Here is a 22543-nt window from a genome sequence, read left to right as displayed (position 1 = left end):
GGATGAAATTTGCTTGGGCCGACACTGATTTTGAAATCGCAGGACTACCTCATCACGTGACCATGAACAACCATGACCGACTCATATCAGCTACGTGTGTTTGTGTCAGAATCAGGTTTCCGTTTAACTAGGGTAGCAGTCATAACTCATTACTGTCAGTGCCCAGGGTAAGACATGGTCATCTATGATCATTTAATAACACTGTTATAATGAAGCGTTATGGAAAGGCCGATCATGGCAACTGGCATAATAATGAATAGCCATGAACCAGAGGCCTATGCAGGAGACAGCGAGCAAGTGTTGTCTGCAAGAAATAGTCTATTCAATCAGTAATCTTAACCAGGAGAAATCAATCATTCATTAATGAGGAAACCTGGTCACTGTGTAGCCTGGTGTAGGCTATTACATAATTCAACACTGTAGCTTATATCTGCATATTATCACACTGATAATGCAACGACATAAATTCATATTTGCTGCTGTTGGTTGCTTTATGTCTGTCGGCGTAATGGGCACGTGATCCATCCATCATTTATTACCAATATACGTTTCATTTTACCTTAACGAGAACAGAACTGTCTGAAACATTTACCTACATAATTTGGGTAAAACGGCGGAATAAAACACAACCGTTAAGTGATCGCTCCCGGGTTTTTTTAGGTGACCTAAATAACGTGATATTGTTTTTACGCACTCCTCTGTCTGAGTGATATTTCTGCAGAAAGCCACGTCTATCCACCGTGTACGAGTGGACGCAACAATCATACGATGTTGCTACTGATAATGCGAGCGCAGATCTAATGGAATGAATGAATTCGCTTCAGAACGGCAGCGTCCTCCATTGCATCATTTCACAAATCTCACCAGGAGAAAACCAATGACCGGACAACACAAGACATCCCACAACAGGACGCGTCTAAAAAACTGACGGAACACAGCGGAGCGGTAGATAGGGGTAAGTAATGCGGATAGCCTACTAACTGCATACATGGTCTCAGAAAGATTAATATTTATTTCATTTGACTCGGTCTGATGATAATATTCATACATTGTCATGTCACATGATGTGTACCCCTTGTCTTCTGTAAACCGCGCGCCTAGAGATATGAAACGGTTCCAAATGATACAATGATTAGTATAGAACACGAAGTTATTTTGCCTACAATAATTGCACATTCCTAAGGTCAATGACAAGTGCTTACTTCACATATAGGTCTGATTCATCGTTGTAACTGCTGACCGCATACATCAGTAGCCTACTGGTTCATTGCACCTAACAATAGAATTGTAGCCTAGAGGTCAGTTGTAGACTTGCCTATCCGTGTCCTCCCATGTCCTTGTAGGAGACATGTCAATTCCAAGTATAAACTATATGGACAATGCGTATATTTATATTCAGTCACAAAATACAGTTTGTGTGTTCATAAAAAAATATGTGAATATTTACTGAAGCCTTTGCCTAAAAAATGTAACCCCCTTAAAAATATGAATCTGTTTTGCCAACCATTCATACACATGTGCCTTACCCCACCACATGGTTGGTGGTGGAACCTAGCGGCAAGGGAAGTTTGCCTCACCAGACTTGGTCAAGTTTTGAAATCCGATAGGGGGGAGCAGTATGGCCAGCTGATGCGCTAAAAGGCTAAAAATAACCACCTCCAATAAATGCTGTGTGGTTACTGTCTCCAAAAACCAGGCGACCTGAATGAAACCGCGTCAATAAGGACACTTCTCTGAGGTAAGCTACATTGATCTCTATTATTATTCTGTTATGGCCGTGTATGCTATGTTGTGCCATGTGTTCAGCTACAGGGTCATTTAACTCATAGGAGAGGTCTGAAAACGACTCTCCTGTGAGAGTTGTTGAGTTCTTATCAGAATAACTGTCGGAAAACTACTTTCCAGCTTCAATTGGACAATTCCTTGTATAATATGCAGTTTGTATAAAAGCCCTATAGAAATATTAAACCTGTGAATAACATCGTTCGGCAACATTTGTTTGTTTAATTATTTCATGTGATCGGCTCCATTATTTTGAGAGCCAACAGGACTTTTATTTAGAAAGGGCAGGAATGAGATGAGCAGCTTTGGATGTCAGTAATGCTTCTCTAGAATAATCCGCAACCTTCTCTATCATCAGACTAGATCATTCCTTATCAAGGTGTACCATCATTTCATGTCTTGAACAACAGAATAAAGCAGAGGTATATTTGTGTAGTAAGATATTCCAGTTTGACTTGTGGCGCCAGTGTTGTGCCTTGAAGAATTGGTGTCGGCAGCTGAATAACAGTGCACCGCTGTTACTGTCAGTGTTGTCAACCATGTCAACAGAGGTTAGTGAGGTCTCTGTTGTCAAGGACAGGCATCAACACAAATGACATTAGAAAAAGTCAAGTCTTGGGAAATAGTATGGTGTATTCCTCCCTTTAATGATTATTGATCCATGGAAACTCTCTAAGCAATGTTTATTTGAAATGTTTTATTTAACCTTTATTTAACTAGGCAAGCCAGTTAAGAACAAATTATTATTTACAATGACGGCACACCAAAAGGCCTCCTGCGGGGACAGGGGCTGGGATTTAAAAAAAATATATAAAAAAAAATAGGACAAAACACACATCAAGACAAGACGCCACAGCACTACATAAAGAGTCTCTATATTGAAAGCACCGCATCCGTTGGCTAATGTTATTTGAATCGGAAAAGCACTTTAGTCTTACTAATGTATCCTGTGTTTTTTAAAAGCTGATTCACCTTTAAAAGAGCATTACGGTTAGACCACTTTCATTGTTTACCTCTCTATTGTCCAGCCACTAGACTAGCTGGTGTTCTTGACTTGACTGACAGTTTTGGGGCTTGGATCCTCCCCCCAGGCTTCTCTGGACCAATAAGGTGGCATGGCTGGCCTGTCGTTCTGTGGCAACAATGTGACCAAGAATGCCTACAGTGTGGATACGGGGATGTTGAACAATGGCTGCTTCGTGGACGCCCTCAACCTGGTCCCTCACGTCTTCCTGCTCTTCATCACCTTCCCCATCCTCTTCATTGGTACGTGGACCATGCATAGTCCTTTACCTTCATAATGTGTGTGTGTGTGTGTGTGTGTGTGTGTGTGTGTGTGTGTGTGTGTGTGTGTGTGTGTGTGCGTGTGTGTGCGTGCACGTGTGACAACCTTTAATCCTAGAGATCACACAGAACACTGATCTCTAAAGGTTTAACAGAAACAGGGACAGAATAGGTTCAGAAGGGGACAGAATAGGTTCAGAAGGGGACAGAATAGGGTCAGAAGGGGACAGAATAGGATCAGAAGGGGACAGAATAGGCTCAGAAGGGGACAGAATAGGTTCAGAAGGGGACAGAATAGGATCAGAAGGGGACAGAATAGGGTCAGAAGGGGACAGAATAGGTTCAGAAGGGGACAGAATAGGATCAGAAGGGGACAGAATAGGGTCAGAAGGGGACAGAATAGGCTCAGAAGGGGAGAGAATAGGCTCAGAAGGGGACAGAATAGGTTCAGAAGGGGACAGAATAGGATCAGAAGGGGACAGAATAGGGTCAGAAGGGGACAGAATAGGTTCAGAAGGGGACAGAATAGGATCAGAAGGGGACAGAATAGGGTCAGAAGGGGACAGAATAGGTTCAGAAGGGGACAGAATAGGTTCAGAAGGGGACAGAATAGGCTCAGAAGGGGACAGAATAGGTTCAGAAGGGGACAGAATAGGTAGGCTCAGAAGGGGACAGAATAGGTTCAGAAGGGGACAGAATAGGTTCAGAAGGGGAGAGAATAGGCTCAGAAGGGGAGAGAATAGGATCAGAAGGGGAGAGAATAGGGTCAGAAGGGGAGAGAATAGGCTCAGAAGGGGAGAGAATAGGATCAGAAGGGGAGAGAATAGGGTCAGAAGGGGAGAGAATAGGCTCAGAAGGGGAGAGAATAGGCTCAGAAGGGGAGAGAATAGGCTCAGAAGGGGAGAGAATAGGAACAGAAGGGGAGAGAATAGGATCAGAAGGGGAGAGAATAGGATCAAAAGGGGAGAGAATAGGGTCAGAAGGGGAGAGAATAGGCTCAGAAGGGGAGAGAATAGGCTCAGAAGGGGACAGAATAGGCTCAGAAGGGGAGAGAATAGGATCAGAAGGGGAGAGAATAGGATCAGAAGGGGAGAGAATAGGCTCAGAAGGGGAGAGAATAGGATCAGAAGGGGAGAGAATAGGATCAGAAGGGGAGAGAATAGGGTCAGAAGGGGACAGAATAGGCTCAGAAGGGGAGAGAATAGGCTCAGAAGGGGAGAGAATAGGATCAGAAGGGGAGAGAATAGGGTCAGAAGGGGAGAGAATAGGATCAGAAGGGGACAGAATAGGATCAGAAGGGGACAGAATAGGCTCAGAAGGGGAGAGAATAGGATCAGAAGGGGAGAGAATAGGCTCAGAAGGGGAGAGAATAGGCTCAGAAGGGGAGAGAATAGGCTCAGAAGGGGAGAGAATAGGCTCAGAAGGGGAGAGAATAGGTTCAGAAGGGGACAGAATAGGCTCAGAAGGGGAGAGAATAGGCTCAGAAGGGGAGAGAATAGGTTCAGAAGGGGACAGAATAGGCTCAGAAGGGGGCACAATGGAAAGGGATAGAATTGCTTTAGCTCTGATGGTCTGTGTTTGTGTTTGTGTGGGTGATTATGTGGGTGTGTGCGTGACAATCCCAAAGCAACATGATTCAAGGATGCCTTTGGTAACAGTCCTTTCATCCCCCACACATGCTCACCAACAGAAAACACTATTATGTTGCTGCACTATATTCAAGCTACTGTCATCCCCCACACATGCTCACCAACATAAACAGTATTAAAATGCTGCATTATATTCAAGCTACTGTCATCCCCCACACATGCTCACCAACATAAACAGTATTAAAATGCTGCATTATATTCAAGCTACTGTCATCCCCCACACATGCTTCACCAACAGAAACAGTATTAAAATGCTGCATTATATTCAAGCTACTGTCATCCCCCACACATGCTTCACCAACAGAAACAGTATTAAAATGCTGCATTATATTCAAGCTACTGTCATCCTCCACACATCCTTCACCAACAGAAAGCAGTATTAAGATGCTGCACTGTATACAAGCTACTTTTCATTCTTTCTGAGCTTTCAGTCTCACCGTTCAGATCTCCCCTAAGTGTTCAATTGGGTTGAGATCTGGTGACTGACACACACACACACACACACACACACACACACACACACACACACACACACACACACACACACACACACACACACACACTTTAACCTCTTATAAGGATCTCTACAGATCGGTGTCCCACCCATGGGACGGTTGAGCTAACGTAGGCTAATGCGATTAGCATGAGGTTGTAAGTAACAAGAAAATTCCCCAGGACATAGACATATCTGATATTGGCAGAAAGCTTAAATTCTTGTTAATCTAACTGTACTGTTCAATTCACAGTAGCTATTACAGTGAACGAATAGCATGCTATTGTTTGAGGAGAGTGCACAGTTTTGAACTTGAAAAGTTATTAATGAACCAATTAGGCACATTTGGGCAGTCTTGATACAACCTTTTGAACAGAGATGCAATGGTTCATTGGATCAGTATAAAACTTTGCACATACACTGCTGCCATCTAGTGGCCAAAATCTAAATTGCACCTGGCTGGAATAATACATTATGGCCTTTCTCTTGCATTTCAAAGATGATGGTACAAAAAATACAACAAAACTGTTTTTCTTTCTATGTATTAAAGCCTTGAAGCAAGCATAACCCCTACTGACGACAGACTGGTTTAATCAATTCCACTGTTACAGATTCACAGTCCTGTGTAGAAGACAGGAAACTCTGTGTAAAGCCCTATGATTGATCTTGTGTCAGACATTCAGCACTGGTCTGTATGTGGGGCGGCAGGTACCCTGGTGGTTAGAGCGTTGGACTAGTAACCGAAAAGTTGCTAGATCGATTCCCCGAGCTGACAAGGTAAAAATCTGTCATCCTGCCACTGAACAAGGCAGTTAACCCACTGTTCCTAGGCTGTCATTGAAAATAAGAATTTGTTCTTAACTGACTTGCCTAGTTAAATAAAGGTAAAATAAATAAAACATGTGTTCTTCATTGATCTGCTGGCTGTCAGTCTCATTTTCACCAGTCAACATAAAGCAGCTTTCCCCAGACCACAGAACAGCTGGTTCGACTCCTGGCTCTGGCCCAGACTTTATCTAACTGAGCAGGAGGACTGTGGGACTGTGGGATTGTGGTCTCTGAGTTGTTGTGGGACTGTGAGAAAACATAGTAAAACACATTTTCTTGAAGAACAGGTCAGATGCAAAATTTGGTAACAGAATGACGGCACCAACAGCACAAGCCATTATTCTGTTTCCAAACTTGGCATCTGCACTGGTGTAAAAGTGTTTTAGTAAAATGTTCAGTGGATGTTGTTAAAAGTAGTCCTTGTGCATATAAGGGTATGGTTTGTTCAACTTGGCAATCATTGTTTTTCATTTGACATACATTTTAAAGTGAAAAATCTGACTCTCAGCATCACTCTCTTATCGTGTAATTTCCCCAACACATCAATTTGGCTAGCTAACAGCTAACAGCTAACAGCTAACAGCTAACTTTACGTGGATATATTAGCTAGTAATGAGTAAATTCATTACTTGGATTACTTGTGGATTACATTACTGCCCAACTCTGTGTGTTTGCATGTTCGTGCATGCGTTCTTAGGCGTGTGTGCTTATGTTCCTGCTTATCTGAGTGTGTGTGTTCTCCTAGGCTGGGGCAGTCAGAGCTCTAAGGTTCAGATCCACCATAACACCTGGCTCCACTTCCCTCCCCCTAGGCTGGGGCAGTCAGAGCTCTAAGGTTCAGATCCACCATAACACCTGGCTCCATTTCCCTTCCCCTAGGCTGGGGCAGTCAGAGCTCTAAGGTTCAGATCCACCATAACACCTGGCTCCACTTCCCTTCCCCTAGGCTGGGACAGTCAGAGCTCTAAGGTTCAGATCCACCATAACACCTGGCTCCACTTCCCTTCCCCTAGGCTGGGGCAGTGAGAGCTCTAATGTTCAGATCCACCATAACACCTGGCTCCACTTCCCTTCCCCTAGGCTGGGGCAGTCAGAGCTCTAAGGTTCAGATCCACCATAACACCTGGCTCCACTTCCCTTCCCCTAGGCTGGGGCAGTGAGAGCTCTAATGTTCAGATCCACCATAACACCTGGCTCCACTTCCCTTCCCCTAGGCTGGGGCAGTCAGAGCTCTAAGGTTCAGATCCACCATAACACCTGGCTCCACTTCCCTTCCCCTAGGCTGGGGCAGTGAGAGCTCTAAGGTTCAGATCCACCATAACACCTGGCTCCACTTCCCTTCCCCTAGGCTGGGGCAGTGAGAGCTCTAAGGTTCAGATCCACCATAACACCTGGCTCCACTTCCCTTCCCCTAGGCTGGGGCAGTGAGAGCTCTAATGTTCAGATCCACCATAACACCTGGCTCCACTTCCCTTCCCCTAGGCTGGGGCAGTCAGAGCTCTAAGGTTCAGATCCACCATAACACCTGGCTCCACTTCCCTTCCCCTAGGCTGGGGCAGTCAGAGCTCTAAGGTTCAGATCCACCATAACACCTGGCTCCACTTCCCTTCCCCTAGGCTGGGGCAGTCAGAGCTCTAAGGTTCAGATCCACCATAACACCTGGCTCCATTTCCCTTCCCCTAGGCTGGGGCAGTGAGAGCTCTAATGTTCAGATCCACCATAACACCTGGCTCCACTTCCCTTCCCCTAGGCTGGGGCAGTCAGAGCTCTAAGGTTCAGATCCACCATAACACCTGGCTCCACTTCCCTTCCCCTAGGCTGGGGCAGTCAGAGCTCTAAGGTTCAGATCCACCATAACACCTGGCTCCACTTCCCTTCCCCTAGGCTGGGGCAGTTAGAGCTCTAATGTTCAGATCCACCATAACACCTGGCTCCACTTCCCTTCCCCTAGGCTGGGGCAGTCAGAGCTCTAAGGTTCAGATCCACCATAACACCTGGCTCCACTTCCCTTCCCCTAGGCTGGGGCAGTCAGAGCTCTAAGGTTCAGATCCACCATAACACCTGGCTCCACTTCCCTGGACACAACCTGCGCTGGATCCTCACATTCACTCTGCTGTTTGTCCACGTCTGTGAGATCGCCGAGGGGATCGTCTCCAACAAGTAAGAACCCCCCTAAAACTACTTCCTGTTACCAAAGAAGTAGCCTACTGTGGAAAACGTAACATTAGTAGCTGGCCAGAAGCCAGTGTTCACATGAGATTTTGTTCTGGGTTGCTGAGATGACAGAAGAAGCGTTATTCCTCTCTGTCATTGTTGTGTCTTAAATTGAATGGTATTCCCAAGTTTCTGGTGCAGTGAACTATTGAATTTCCTTGCTTCCCTCCAGACCAATGTTTATAGAAAAATGAAACCACTGTCCCTCAAATAACCCCACTCTCCAGTTTACCTAGACTGCAACCAATAAGATCCTCCAAAATGCTGCAGTAACACAAGCTATGATCGGAGCCATCGTCTGATTCATCACAAACCCTGCATCAAAACCTGTTGATTGCACAACGTGCTTATTTAGTGGCTGAAGCCAGCAGCTTCCTTCCATGAACAGTTTCAGTGTCGCCCAAAATGTTATACAAATATATTTAAAGAAAACATTTGGGGTGGAGGACAAAAAATGAAGAGTACAGATTATTGTATGGTACAGTATACAAACGTTTTTGAGAAGGATAATTTGAAAAATGTATTGAGGAAATGTATTTATTGGTTTCTTTTAATTTGAAAAGAAGGTTATTTGTTGATGTAAAAATCGAAATGTACTGATTTTAAACTTGTGTCATTAGATTTGGGGTGGGGTTGTGATAAATAATAGCGAAAAATGGGATCCCCAGAAATTCTGGCAAAAAAGATGGGATCCCTGTTGAAAAAGTTTGAATGCCACAGGGTTAACTGTATGAGACTGAATACAATGTCAACCTATAAACCAGAGATACGCTATGCATACCAAAGTGACTTTGTTTCTTTGAATATTGATGCAATCTCCTGTCTCTCTATCCTTTCAGACAGATGGACACCAATCACCTCCACCTCTTTATGCCAGCATTTATGGGTTTCATAGCAGCCACTACATCTGTGGTATACTACCACAACATAGAAACCTCCAACTTCCCCAAACTACTGCTGGGTGAGTCAAAATGATACCATCAGTGCATTCATTACTTCAAATGAACAGTTAGTGTTTGAGCAGCGCTGAATTAGCCTCCCTTTGCTGCAGTAGTTTAGAGGTTATGGCAGATGGCCCAAACACAGTTAGCTACACATGAACCGTTCTGCTGTACATAATAAAGTATACTTGTAATACATCTCTGGGAAAAGTAGTGCACAAAGTGACCAACCTCCTCCTTCCTCAGCTCTGTTTATCTACTGGGTTCTGGCGTTCATCACCAAGTCCATCAAGCTGTGGAAGTTTGCAGAGTACGGTGTTGGAGTGCTGCACCTGAGGTTCTGTATCACAGCCCTGCTGGTCGTTCTGTACGGACTCCTCATGGCTGTAGAGATCAACGTCATCAGGGTCAGGGTGAGTTAGAACACTGGTGGGCTGACTGCTTCCTGGGTCAGGGGTCATAGAGGTTCTATATGAAGAGAAGAAGGAAGAGGAGGATGTGATGTGGTGTACTGATGTGATCTGATAGCAGATGCATGGTCTTTATTTCAGCTTTTTACTTTTTTACCTGGTGTGTGTGTGTGTGTGTGTGTGTGTATGTGTGTGTGTGTGTGTGTGTGTGTGTGTGTGTATGTATGTGTGTGTGTGTGTGTGTGTGTGTGTGTGTGTGTGTGTGTGTGTGTGTGTGTGTGTGTGTGTGTGTGTGTCTCCCTCTGTCTTTGTGTATGTGTGATCATCTCTGTCTGTGTGTCCTGGTGTCCATGCAGAGGTACGTGTTCTTCGCCAACCCCCAGAAGGTAAAGCCTCCAGAGGACCTTCAGGACCTGGGTGTGAGGTTCCTCCAGCCCTTCGTCAACCTCCTCTCCAAGGCCACATACTGGTGGATGAACCCCCTGATTATAGGTTTGTTTCCTAGGTTCCTTCCTTCCAGGAGTTTTTCCTGGCCACTATGCTTCCACGTCTGCAATGATTGCTCTTTGGGATTTAGGCTGGGTATCTGTAAAGTACTTTGTGACAGCTGCTGATGTAAAAAGGACTTTGATTGATGTACAATTATTTTGATGGATTGATGGCTTGATCACAGGAGCCCATAAAAGACCCATTGAGCTGAAGAAGATAGGCAAGCTCCCCATCGCCATGAGAGCCCTCACCAACTACCTGAAGCTCAAAGACGCCTACGAGGATCAGAGGGTGAGTGGAGGAGGGAGTGACAGAGTTTCATATTCTGCTTCTGACAGTGACATACCATTCAATGGATCCCCAGTGCAGGGACATACCATTCAATGGATCCCCAGTGCAGTGAAATACCATTCAATGGATCCCCAGTGCAGTGACATACCATTCAATGGATCCCCAGTGCAGTGACATACCATTCAATGGATCCCCAGTGCAGGGACATACCATTCAATGGATCCCCAGTGCAGGGACATACCATTCAATGGATCCCCAGTGCAGGGACATACCATTCAATGGATCCCCAGTGCAAGGACATACCATTCAATGGATCCCCAGTGCAGGGACATACCATTCAATGAATCCCCAGTGCAGTTAAATACCATTCAATGGATCCCCAGTGCAGTGAAATACCATTCAATGGATCCCCAGTGCAGTGACATACCATTCAATGGATCCCCAGTGCAGGGACAGACCATTCAATGGATCCCCAGTGCAGGGACATACCATTCAATGGATCCCCAGTGCAGTGACATACCATTCAATGGATCCCCAGTGCAGGGACATACCATTCAATGGATCCCCAGTGCAGTGACATACCATTCAATGGATCCCCAGTGCAGTGACAGACCATTCAATGGATCCCCAGTGCAGGGACATACCATTCAATGGATCCCCAGTGCAGGGACATACCATTCAATGGATCCCCAGTGCAGTGACATACCATTCAATGGATCCCCAGTAATGCTGAGCGATTAACCGACATTTCGAGAAAAAAAATCGTTGCTTGACGTCAGTTCAAAAATTTGAATTCCATTTCTTTTTTCTTTTTTTTCTCTGTGAGTTCGATGTGCAGTTTCTGTAGAGATAAATCAGATCAAGCCTAAGCTGTGCGGTGTAGTAGGGAGTTGTAAATTCCAATTTTCTTACACAGTTTAGCGCAGAAAACATGGTAACTAACTACAATGATCATAATCCATTGCGCTCCCGCTTAAACATGTCCGGTCTGTGCGGAGCAGACATGGAGACGGAAAGAAGAGAAAACACTATCTAGAGGATAGAAAACAGTTATCCTGATAATACATGATCTAGAGGATAGAAAACAGTTATCCTGATAATACATGATCTAGAGGATAGAAAACAGTTATCCTGAAAATACATGATCTAGAGGATAGAAAACAGTTATCCTGATAATACATGATCTAGAGGATAGAAAACAGTTATCCTGATAATACATGATCTAGAGGATAGAAAACAGTTATCCTGATAATACATGATCTAGAGGATAGAAAACAGTTATCCTGATAATACATGATCTAGAGGATAGAAAACAGTTATCCTGATAATACATGATCTAGAGGATAGAAAACAGTTATCCTGATAATACATGATCTAGAGGATAGAAAACAGTTATCCTGATAATACATGATCTAGAGGATAGAAAACAGTTATCCTGATAATACATGATCTAGAGTATAGAAAACAGTTATCCTGATAATACATGATCTAGAGGATAGAAAACAGTTATCCTGATAATACATGATCTAGAGGATAGAAAAAAGTTATCCTGATAATACATGATCTAGAGGATAGAAAACAGTTATCCTGATAATACATGATCTAGAGGATAGAAAACAGTTATCCTGATAATACATGATCTAGTGGATAGAAAACAGTTATCCTGATAATACATGATCTAGAGGATAGAAAACAGTTATCCTGATAATACATGATCTAGAGGATAGAAAACAGTTATCCTGATAATACATGATCTAGAGGATATAAAACAGTTATCCTGATAATACATGATCTTGAGGATAGAAAACAGTTATCCTGATAATACATGATCTAGAGGATATAAAACAGTTATCCTGATAATACATGACCTTGAGGATAGAAAACAGTTATCCTGATAATACATGATCTAGAGGATAGAAAACAGTTATCCTGATAATACATGATCTAGAGGATAGAAAACAGTTATCCTGATAATACATGATCTAGAGGATAGAAAACAGTTATCCTGATAATACATGATCTAGAGGATAGAAAACAGTTATCCTGATAATACATGATCTAGAGGATATAAAACAGTTATCCTGATAATACATGATCTAGAGGATAGAAAACAGTTATCCTGATAATACATGATCTAGAGGATATAAAACAGTTATCCTGATAATACATGACCTTGAGGATAGAAAACAGTTATCCTGATAATACATGATCTAGAGGATAGAAAACAGTTATCCTGATAATACATGATCTAGAGGATAGAAAACAGTTATCCTGATAATACATGATCTAGAGGATAGAAAACAGTTATCCTGATAATACATGATCTAGAGGATAGAAAACAGTTATCCTGATAATACATGATCTAGAGGATATAAAACAGTTATCCTGATAATACATGACCTTGAGGATAGAAAACAGTTATCCTGATAATACATGATCTAGAGGATAGAAAACAGTTATCCTGATAATACATGATCTAGATGATAGAAAACAGTTATCCTGATAATACATGATCTAAGTGGCTCAGTTGGTAGAGCATGGTGTTTGCAATGCCAGGGTTGTGGGTTCGATTCTCACGGGGTGCCAGTACGAAAAAATATATATATATATATATGTATGAAAGGAATTGAAATGTATGCATTCACTACTGTAAGTTGCTCTGGATAAGAGCATCTGCTAAATGACTAAAATGTCAAATGTAAGTGACTGATAGTTGGTATTCAGCAGCCATAAAAGTATGCCTTATTTATTTAGAAGAACTACAAAAATAGTGATTTTGTCAGACAGCGTAGTCTGCAGCTCTATAGAGATGAGATAATGACTTGGAATGAAATAATAAAGTCATCAAATAAAACTAATATTTTATTAAAGTAAAGTAATGTGAATAAATGGTTAATAAGTGAGAAGCAGTAATGGACAGTCACTACCATCATGGGACTTTTATTAATCGTTTTATTCTGTGTTGTTACAACATTCAACCCACATAATGCTGTAAGGTTCTGTATTTATTTTCTTAGTCTACCTTGTGTTCTGTTTCTTTGTGTTCTGGAACGTAGCCCTGTTTCTTTGTGTTCTGGAACGTAGCCCTGTTTCTTTGTGTTCTGGAACGTAGCCCTGTTTCTTTGTGTTCTGGAACGTAGCCCTGTTTCTTTGTGTTCTGGAACGTAGCCCTGTTTCTTTGTGTTCTGGAACGTAGCCCTGTTTCTTTGTGTTCTGGAACGTAGCCCTGTTTCTTTGTGTTGTTAAACGTAGCCCTGTTTCTTTGTGTTCTGGAACGTAGCCCTGTTTCTTTGTGTTCTGGAACGTAGCCCTGTTTCTTTGTGTTCTGGAACGTAGCCCTGTTTCTTTGTGTTCTGGAACGTAGCCCTGTTTCTTTGTGTTCTGGAACGTAGCCCTGTTTCTTTGTGTTCTGGAACGTAGCCCTGTTTCTTTGTGTTCTGGAACGTAGCCCTGTTTCTTTGTGTTCTGGAACGTAGCCCTGTTTCTTTGTGTTCTTGAACGTAGCCCTGTTTCTTTGTGTTCTTGAACGTAGCCCTGTTTCTTTGTGTTCTGGAACGTAGCCCTGTTTCTTTGTGTTCTGGAACGTAGCCCTGTTTCTTTGTGTTCTGGAACGTAGCCCTGTTTCTTTGTGTTCTGGAACGTAGCCCTGTTTCTTTGTGTTCTGGAACGTAGCCCTGTTTCTTTGTGTTCTTGAACGTAGCCCTGTTTCTTTGTGTTCTGGAACGTAGCCCTGTTTCTTTGTGTTCTGGAACGTAGCCCTGTTTCTTTGTGTTCTGGAACGTAGCCCTGTTTCTTTGTGTTCTTGAACGTAGCCCTGTTTCTTTGTGTTCTGGAACGTAGCCCTGTTTCTTTGTGTTCTGGAACGTAGCCCTGTTTCTTTGTGTTCTTGAACGTAGCCCTGTCTTTCCTTTTTGTTCATTGATTTCACCGGTGTTAGTTACTCACCTGGTCTCATCAGCTCCTTATTTAGTTCAGTTCATTCTGTTTGTGCCTTTGTGAGGTATTGTTTGTTTCAACTCCAGTAAGCCTTTTCCTAGCTGGTTTGTGAGAACCAGTTATAGCCTCCAGTCCTAGTTTAGATTCACCTGCCTGTTTGTCTACCTGTGTATGACCATTGCCTGCCTGTGACCACGATTCCTGCCTTCTGCGGAATAAACACCTGCCGTGCTCTGCGTGTGAATCTACCCCCTTTTCTCCCTGAGTTTCATTACAAATGCATAGTGCATTTCATGTCTAAAGATTTCTCGAAACTTAAATCTAAAAACGTGATTATTTTGTAATAATCTAACCAAAATCTCAAAAAGCGCTAATCGCTCAGCAGTAATCCCCAGTGCAGTGACATACCATTCAATGGATCCCTGCTTTAATTTAATTAGAACATTCTGATCAGATTCTCTACAGTTAAAACTCTGTGTGTTAGATATATTACACTTGTATCCTATACACATGTCAAGCCCAGGATAGGTTTGAATACATCTCTAAAGACTGTCCATTATAATATAGTCTCGCAAACCAGACTCTGTAATCAGGTAGTCTCATCTTCACTCTGAGGTTCATTGTAGTGGAACTGTCCTATGTAGTTGTAACCCTTCCATCCCCCATCCCTGTCCCTCCCCCCTCCTAGCAGAATGCCGAGGACCCAGAGAAGGCTCCATCCATCTGGCGATCTATGTACCGGGCGTTTGGCCGACCCATTCTCCTCAGCAGTACCTTCCGTTACCTGGCTGATCTGCTGGGCTTCGCCGGGCCGCTCTGCATCTATGGCATCGTCGAACATCTCAACAAAAAGCCCGTCAAGGAAGGGAGTGTGGTGTGTATGTGGCTGAAGTTGACAGGACTGCTTAATAACATAACTGCCTCGTCAACGTTGGACACCGTGTTTTTTGCTACACCATAATTACTGTTCCCATCAGCCCATAACTCTGCTCCTGGTACCATAATTACTGTTCCCATCAGCCCATAACTCTGCTCCTGGTACCATAATTACTGTTCCCATCAGCCCATAACTCTGCTCCTGGTACCATAATTACTGTTCCCATCAGCCCATAACTCTGCTCCTGGCACCATAATTCCTGTTCCCATCAGCCCATAACTCTGCTCCTGGACCATAATTACTGTTCCCATCAGCCCATAACTCTGCTCCTGGACCATAATTACTGTTCCCATCAGCCCATAACTCTGCTCCTGGTACCATAATTACTGTTCCCATCAGCCCATAACTCTGCTCCTGGTACCATAATTACTGTTCCCATCAGCCCATAACTCTGCTCCTGGACCATAATTACTGTTCCCATCAGCCCATAACTCTGCTCCTGGACCATAATTACTGTTCCCATCAGCCCATAACTCTGCTCCTGGTACCATAATTACTGTTCCCATCAGCCCATAACTCTGCTCCTGGTACCATAATTACTGTTCCCATCAGCCCATAACTCTGCTCCTGGACCATAATTACTGTTCCCATCAGCCCATAACTCTGCTCCTGGTACCATAATTACTGTTCCCATCAGCCCATAACTCTGCTCCTGGTACCATAATTACTGTTCCCATCAGCCCATAACTCTGCTCCTGGTACCATAATTACTGTTCCCATCAGCCCATAACTCTGCTCCTGGACCATAATTACTGTTCCCATCAGCCCATAACTCTGCTCCTGGTACCATAATTACTGTTCCCATCAGCCCATAACTCTGCTCCTGGTACCATAATTACTGTTCCCATCAGCCCATAACTCTGCTCCTGGACCATAATTACTGTTCCCATCAGCCCATAACTCTGCTCCTGGTACCATAATTACTGTTCCCATCAGCCCATAACTCTGCTCCTGGTACCATAATTACTGTTCCCATCAGCCCATAACTCTGCTCCTGGTACCATAATTACTGTTCCCATCAGCCCATAACTCTGCTCCTGGTACCATAATTACTGTTCCCATCAGCCCATAACTCTGCTCCTGGTACCATAATTACTGTTCCCATCAGCCCATAACTCTGCTCCTGGTACCATAATTACTGTTCCCATCAGCCCATAACTCTGCTCCTGGACCATAATTACTGTTCCCATCAGCCCATAACTCTGCTCCTGGCACCATAATTACTGTTCCCATCAGCCCATAACTCTGCTCCTGGACCATAATTACTGTTCCCATCAGCCCATAACTCTGCTCCTGGTACCATAATTACTGTTCCCATCAGCCCATAACTCTGCTCCTGGTACCATAATTACTGTTCCCATCAGCCCATAACTCTGCCCCTGGTACCATAATTCCTGTTCATCCCTCCTATGTTCTTATGTCCCGTCCATTACGGCTCAAGTGATTGAATTTGATACAGCAGACGTCTTGTTTGTGTGACACATTCCTCCATGTTGTTGTGACTGTTGGCTAGTTAGCTCCATAGAGATAAATAGTTTATTATATAGTTAGCTCACTGTCTGACGCTGTGGGTTGTGTCATCGACATCATACCACCATGAGGGCGCAGCAGGGTGGTCTGCTCGTCTTCTCATGATGACTCACTTCCTCTGTGATGTCACGAGGCGTCGACAGCGCCATTGTTCCCAACCCTGTCCCTGTCCCAGCCACCACGTCACCCCCATTAGACCAATTATATTATAGACACAAATGATCACACAACATATTTCACACCCTCACACACACAGATACAGAAACACACTCACTCACACACACACACACACACACACTTTCCTCAACTAACTTTTAAAGGAACACCAGAAATCCATTTAGGACACAAAAATAAACTTTCCTGGGACCTGTGGGGAGTCAGCAGCACTGACCTGATGAACTAAGGTAGAGCATCATGTTAGAGGGCTGAACAGAGGAACATCTCTCTAAAGTAGAGCATCATGTTAGAGGGCTGAACAGAGGAACGTCTCTAAAGTAGAGCATCATGTTAGAGGGCTGAACAGAGGAACGTCTCTAAAGTAGAGCATCATGTCAGAGGGCTGAACAGAGGAATGTCTCTCTAAAGTAGAGCATCATGTTAGAGGGCTGAACAGAGGAACGTCTCTAAAGTAGAGCATCATGTTAGAGGGCTGAACAGAGGAACGTCTCTCTAAAGCAGAGCATCATGTTAGAGGGCTGAACAGAGGAACGTCTCTCTAAAGTAGAGCATCATGTCAGAGGGATGAACAGAGGAACATCTGTCTAAAGTAGAGCATCATGTTAGAGGGCTGAACAGAGGAACGTCTCTAAAGTAGAGCATCATGTTAGAGGGCTGAACAGAGGAACATCTCTCTAAAGTAGAGCATCATGTTAGAGGGCTGAACAGAGGAATGTCTCTCTAAAGTAGAGCATCATGTCAGAGGGCTGAACAGAGGAACGTCTCTAAAGTAGAGCATCATGTTAGAGGGCTGAACAGAGGAATGTCTCTCTAAAGTAGAGCATCATGTTAGAGGGCTGAACAGAGGAAAATCTCTAAAGTAGAGCATCATGTTAGAGGGCTGAACAGAGGAACGTCTCTCTAAAGCAGAGCATCATGTTAGAGGGCTGAACAAAGGAACGTCTCTCTAAAGTAGAGCATCATATTAGAGGGCTGAACAGAGGAACGTCTCTAAAGTAGAGCATCATGTTAGAGGGCTGAACAGAGGAACGTCTCTAAAGTAGAGCATCATGTTAGAGGGTTGAACAGAGGAATGTCTCTCTAAAGTAGAGCATTATTTTAGAGGGCTGAACAGAGGAATGTCTCTCTAAAGTAGAGCATCATGTTAGAGGGATGAATAGAGGAACGTCTCTAAAGTAGAGCATCATGTTAGAGGGCTGAACAGAGGAATGTCTCTAAAGTAGAGCATCATGTTAGAGGGCTGAACAGATGAACATCTCTCTAAAGTAGAGCATCATGTCAGAGGGCTGAACAGAGGAATGTCTCTCTAAAGTAGAGCATCATGTTAGAGGGCTGAACAGAGGAATGTCTCTCTAAAGTAGAGCATCATGTTAGAGGGCTGAACAGAGGAATGTCTCTAAAGTAGAGCATCATGTTAGAGGGCTGAACAGAGGAACATCTCTCTAAAGTAGAGCATCATGTTAGAGGGCTGAACAGAGGAACATCTCTCTAAAGTAGAGCATCATGTTAGAGGGATGAACAGAGGAACGTCTCTCTAAAGTAGAGCATCATGTTAGAGGGCTGAACAGAGGAATGTCTCTCTAAAGTAGAGCATCATGTTAGAGGGCTGAACAGAGGAACATCTCTCTAAAGTAGAGCATCATGTTAGAGGGCTGAACAGAGGAACATCTCTCTAAAGTAGAGCATCATGTTAGAGGGCTGAACAGAGGAATGTCTCTCTAAAGTAGAGCATTGTGTTAGAGGGCTGAACAGAGGAACGTCTCTAAAGTAGAGCATCATGTTAGAGGGCTGAACAGAGGAACATCTCTCTAAAGTAGAGCATCGTGTTAGAGGGCTGAACAGAGGAACATCTCTAAAGTAGAGCATCATGTTAGAGGGCTGAACAGAGGAACGTCTCTCTAAAGCAGAGCATCATGTTAGAGGGCTGAACAGAGGAACATCTCTCTAAAGTAGAGCATCATGTTAGAGGGCTGAACAGAGGAATGTCTCTCTAAAGTAGAGCATTGTGTTAGAGGACTGAACAGAGGAACGTCTCTAAAGTAGAGCATCATGTTAGAGGGCTGAACAGAGGAACATCTCTCTAAAGTAGAGCATCGTGTTAGAGGGCTGAATAGAGGAACATCTCTAAAGTAGAGCATCATGTTAGAGGGCTGAACAGAGGAACGTCTCTCTAAAGCAGAGCATCATGTTAGAGGGCTGAACAGAGGAACATCTCTCTAAAGTAGAGCATCATGTTAGAGGGTTGAACAGAGGAACATCTCTCTAAAGTAGAGCATCATTTTAGAGGGCTGAACAGAGGAATGTCTCTCTAAAGTAGAGCATCATGTTAGAGGGATGAATAGAGGAACGTCTCTAAAGTAGAGCATCATGTTAGAGGGCTGAACAGAGGAATGTCTCTAAAGTAGAGCATCATGTTAGAGGGCTGAACAGATGAACATCTCTCTAAAGTAGAGCATCATGTCAGAGGGCTGAACAGAGGAATGTCTCTCTAAAGTAGAGCATCATGTTAGAGGGCTGAACAGAGGAATGTCTCTCTAAAGTAGAGCATCATGTTAGAGGGCTGAACAGAGGAATGTCTCTAAAGTAGAGCATCATGTTAGAGGGCTGAACAGAGGAACATCTCTCTAAAGTAGAGCATCATGTTAGAGGGCTGAACAGAGGAACATCTCTCTAAAGTAGAGCATCATGTTAGAGGGATGAACAGAGGAACGTCTCTCTAAAGTAGAGCATCATGTTAGAGGGCTGAACAGAGGAATGTCTCTAAAGTAGAGCATCATGTTAGAGGGCTGAACAGAGGGACGTCTGTAAAGTAGAGCATCATGTTAGAGGGCTGAACAGAGGAACGTCTCTCTAAAGCAGAGCATCATGTTAGAGGGCTGAACAGAGGAACGTCTCTAAAGTAGAGCATCATGTTAGAGGGCTGAACAGAGGAACGTCTCTAAAGTAGAGCATCATGTTAGAGGGCTCAACAGAGGAACGTCTCTAAAGTAGAGCATCATGTTAGAGGGCTGAACAGAGGAACGTCTCTAAAGTAGAGCATCATGTTAGAGGGCTGAACAGAGAAACGTCTCTCTAAAGTAGAGCATCATGTTAGAGGGCTGAACAGAGGAACGTCTCTCTAAAGTAGAGCATCATGTTAGAGGGCTGAACAGAGGAATGTCTCTCTAAAGTAGAGCATCATGTTAGAGGGATGAATAGAGGAACGTCTCTAAAGTAGAGCATCATGTTAGAGGGCTGAACAGAGGAATGTCTCTAAAGTAGAGCATCATGTTAGAGGGCTGAACAGAGGAATGTCTCTCTAAAGCAGAGCATCATGTTAGAGGGCTGAACAGAGGAATGTCTCTAAAGTAGAGCATCATGTTAGAGGGTTGAACAGAGGAACATCTCTCTAAAGTAGAGCATCATGTTAGAGGGCTGAACAGAGGGACATCTCTCTAAAGTAGAGCATCATGTTAGAGGGCTGAACAGAGGAACGTCTCTCTAAAGTAGAGCATCATGTTAGAGGGCTGAACAGAGGAACGTCTCTAAAGTAGAGCATCATGTCAGAGGGCTGAACAGAGGAACATCTCTAAAGTAGAGCATCATGTTAGAGGGCTGAACAGAGGAACATCTCTAAAGTAGAGCATCATGTCAGAGGCCTGAACAGAGGAACATCTCTAAAGTAGAGCATCATGTCAGAGGGCTGAACAGAGGAACATCTCTAAAGTAGAGCATCATGTTAGAGGGCTGAACAGAGGAACAGAGAGTTTAGGCTGAAGTACTGCAGGCGTGCATTTCTGAGTGACATGGAAAATTCCTCACTCATCTCACGCTCTCTCACTCTCTGTCCTTCTCTGTGTGTGACATGGTCTGGGTAGTGACGGGGTCTGGGTAGTGTCAAGTCTTGCTTTTTACCGTCCCCTACATCTGCTCTAACCTACTATCTGTGTTTGTGTTTGTGTGTGTGTGTGCGTGCGTGCATGTGTGTGTGTGCGTGCGTGCGTGCGTGTGACCTATCAGGTCCCCTATTTCGAGGTCTACTTCATGTCGTCCAACGAGCTGCTCCAGAATACATCAGTGCTGGCTGTTCTGCTGTTCCTGGCCCTGGTGCTACAGCGAACCTTCCTACAGGCCTCCTACTATGTCACCATAGAGACCGGCATCAACCTCCGTGGAGCCCTGCTGGTGACTGACTGGAGGATTTTGGGATTTGTAGGATACTGCGTCACCGATTCTCCACCCTTAACCCAAAGTGTTCACTTGTTCAGTCTCTGTCGTAGATCTAAAAGCTTTAGGTTGGCGTAGTCATTGGCTGACGGGAGTTTCCGTCGTTGTTCAATTCATGACGGGGAGTGGGGAGGTACAAAAATAACGTGGAGAATCGGGACAGCCGTAGACAGTCACAGAGGTGGAGAATCGGGACAGCCGTAGACAGTCACAGAGGTGGAGAATTGGGACAGCCGTAGACAGTAACAGAGGTGGAGAATCTGGACAGCCGTAGACAGTCACAGAGGTGGAGAATCTGGACAGCCGTAGACAGTCACAGAGGTGGAGAATCGGGACAGCCGTAGACAGTCACAGAGGTGGAGAATTGGGACAGCCGTAGACAGTCACAGAGGTGGAGAATTGGGACAGCCGTAGACAGTCACAGAGGTGGAGAATTGGGACAGCCGTAGACAGTCAATGAGGTGGAGAATCGGGACAGCCTTAGACAGTCACAGAGGTGGAGAATCGGGACAGACGTAGACAGTCACAGAGGTGGAGAATTGGGACAGCCGTAGACAGTCAAAGAGGTGGAGAATCGGGACAGCCGTAGACAGTCACAGAGGTGGAGAATCGGGACAGCCGTAGACAGTCACAGAGGTGGAGAATCGGGACAGCTGTAGACAGTCACAGAGGTGGAGAATCGGGACAGCTGTAGACAGTCACAGAAGTGAATGTACTGTATCTAGTAGGTTATTAATGTCCTCTGTCCTGTATGTTTCCTAGGCGATGATCTACAACAAGATTCTGCGTCTGTCCACCTCTAACATGTCCATGGGAGAGATGACCCTGGGCCAGATCAACAACCTGGTTGCCATAGAAACCAACCAGCTCATGTGGTTCCTCTTCCTGTGTCCCAACCTCTGGGCCATGCCAGTGCAGGTGGGTTTTGACTAGATAGAATTCAGCTTATGTCGAAATGTACTTTTCGTAGCAGGTTAGGAGAATTTACACAGTAGGTTAGGATAATTAACATAGTAGGTTAGGATAATTAGGTAAGGTTAGGAAAAGGGTTAGGGTTAGCTAAAATGCAACAACAACAAAAAACTTGACGTCAATTTGACATAAGTGCAGGTGGGGCCATGCTGTTAAGATACAATCTATCTGGACATAGTCTCTATGTAGGATCTGGCCAACAACCTGATCTTAAAGTGGAGGCCAAAGCATGATTTTGTTCCAGAATATGGGTTAACAAGTATGTATTTTTTAAGCCATTATCTGCCAGTACCAATATGACCGCAATATTGTGCATCAATAATATATCCCTAATAACTCCCTAATAACTTCCTAATAACTCCCTAATAAATCCCTAATAACTCCCTAATAACTTCCTAATATAT

General features: G+C 44.1%; 1 protein-coding gene across 1 annotated transcript in view; it reads left to right on the top strand.

The window, feature by feature from the left end:
• Window positions 1-784: 784 nt before the first annotated feature.
• The window catches only part of LOC115199180 (ATP-binding cassette sub-family C member 9), a gene marked incomplete in the record, with an annotated part of 59151 nt that continues 37392 nt past the window's right edge, over window positions 785-22543 (top strand). Inside the window, 11 exon segments of the mRNA XM_029761813.1 lie at window positions 785-955; window positions 1697-1738; window positions 2874-3048; window positions 8055-8196; window positions 9090-9211; window positions 9438-9604; window positions 9958-10093; window positions 10275-10381; window positions 15006-15191; window positions 20961-21125; window positions 21930-22085. Of these exon segments, the coding sequence (XP_029617673.1) occupies window positions 2898-3048; window positions 8055-8196; window positions 9090-9211; window positions 9438-9604; window positions 9958-10093; window positions 10275-10381; window positions 15006-15191; window positions 20961-21125; window positions 21930-22085 (1332 nt within the window).

The sequence above is a fragment of the Salmo trutta genome, chromosome 8 (assembly GCF_901001165.1).
Source record: "Salmo trutta chromosome 8, fSalTru1.1, whole genome shotgun sequence".
NCBI classification, from domain to species: Eukaryota; Metazoa; Chordata; class Actinopteri; order Salmoniformes; family Salmonidae; genus Salmo; species Salmo trutta.
Note: the sequence above shows the minus strand (reverse complement) of the source record. Positions and strands in the feature narration are given on the sequence as shown.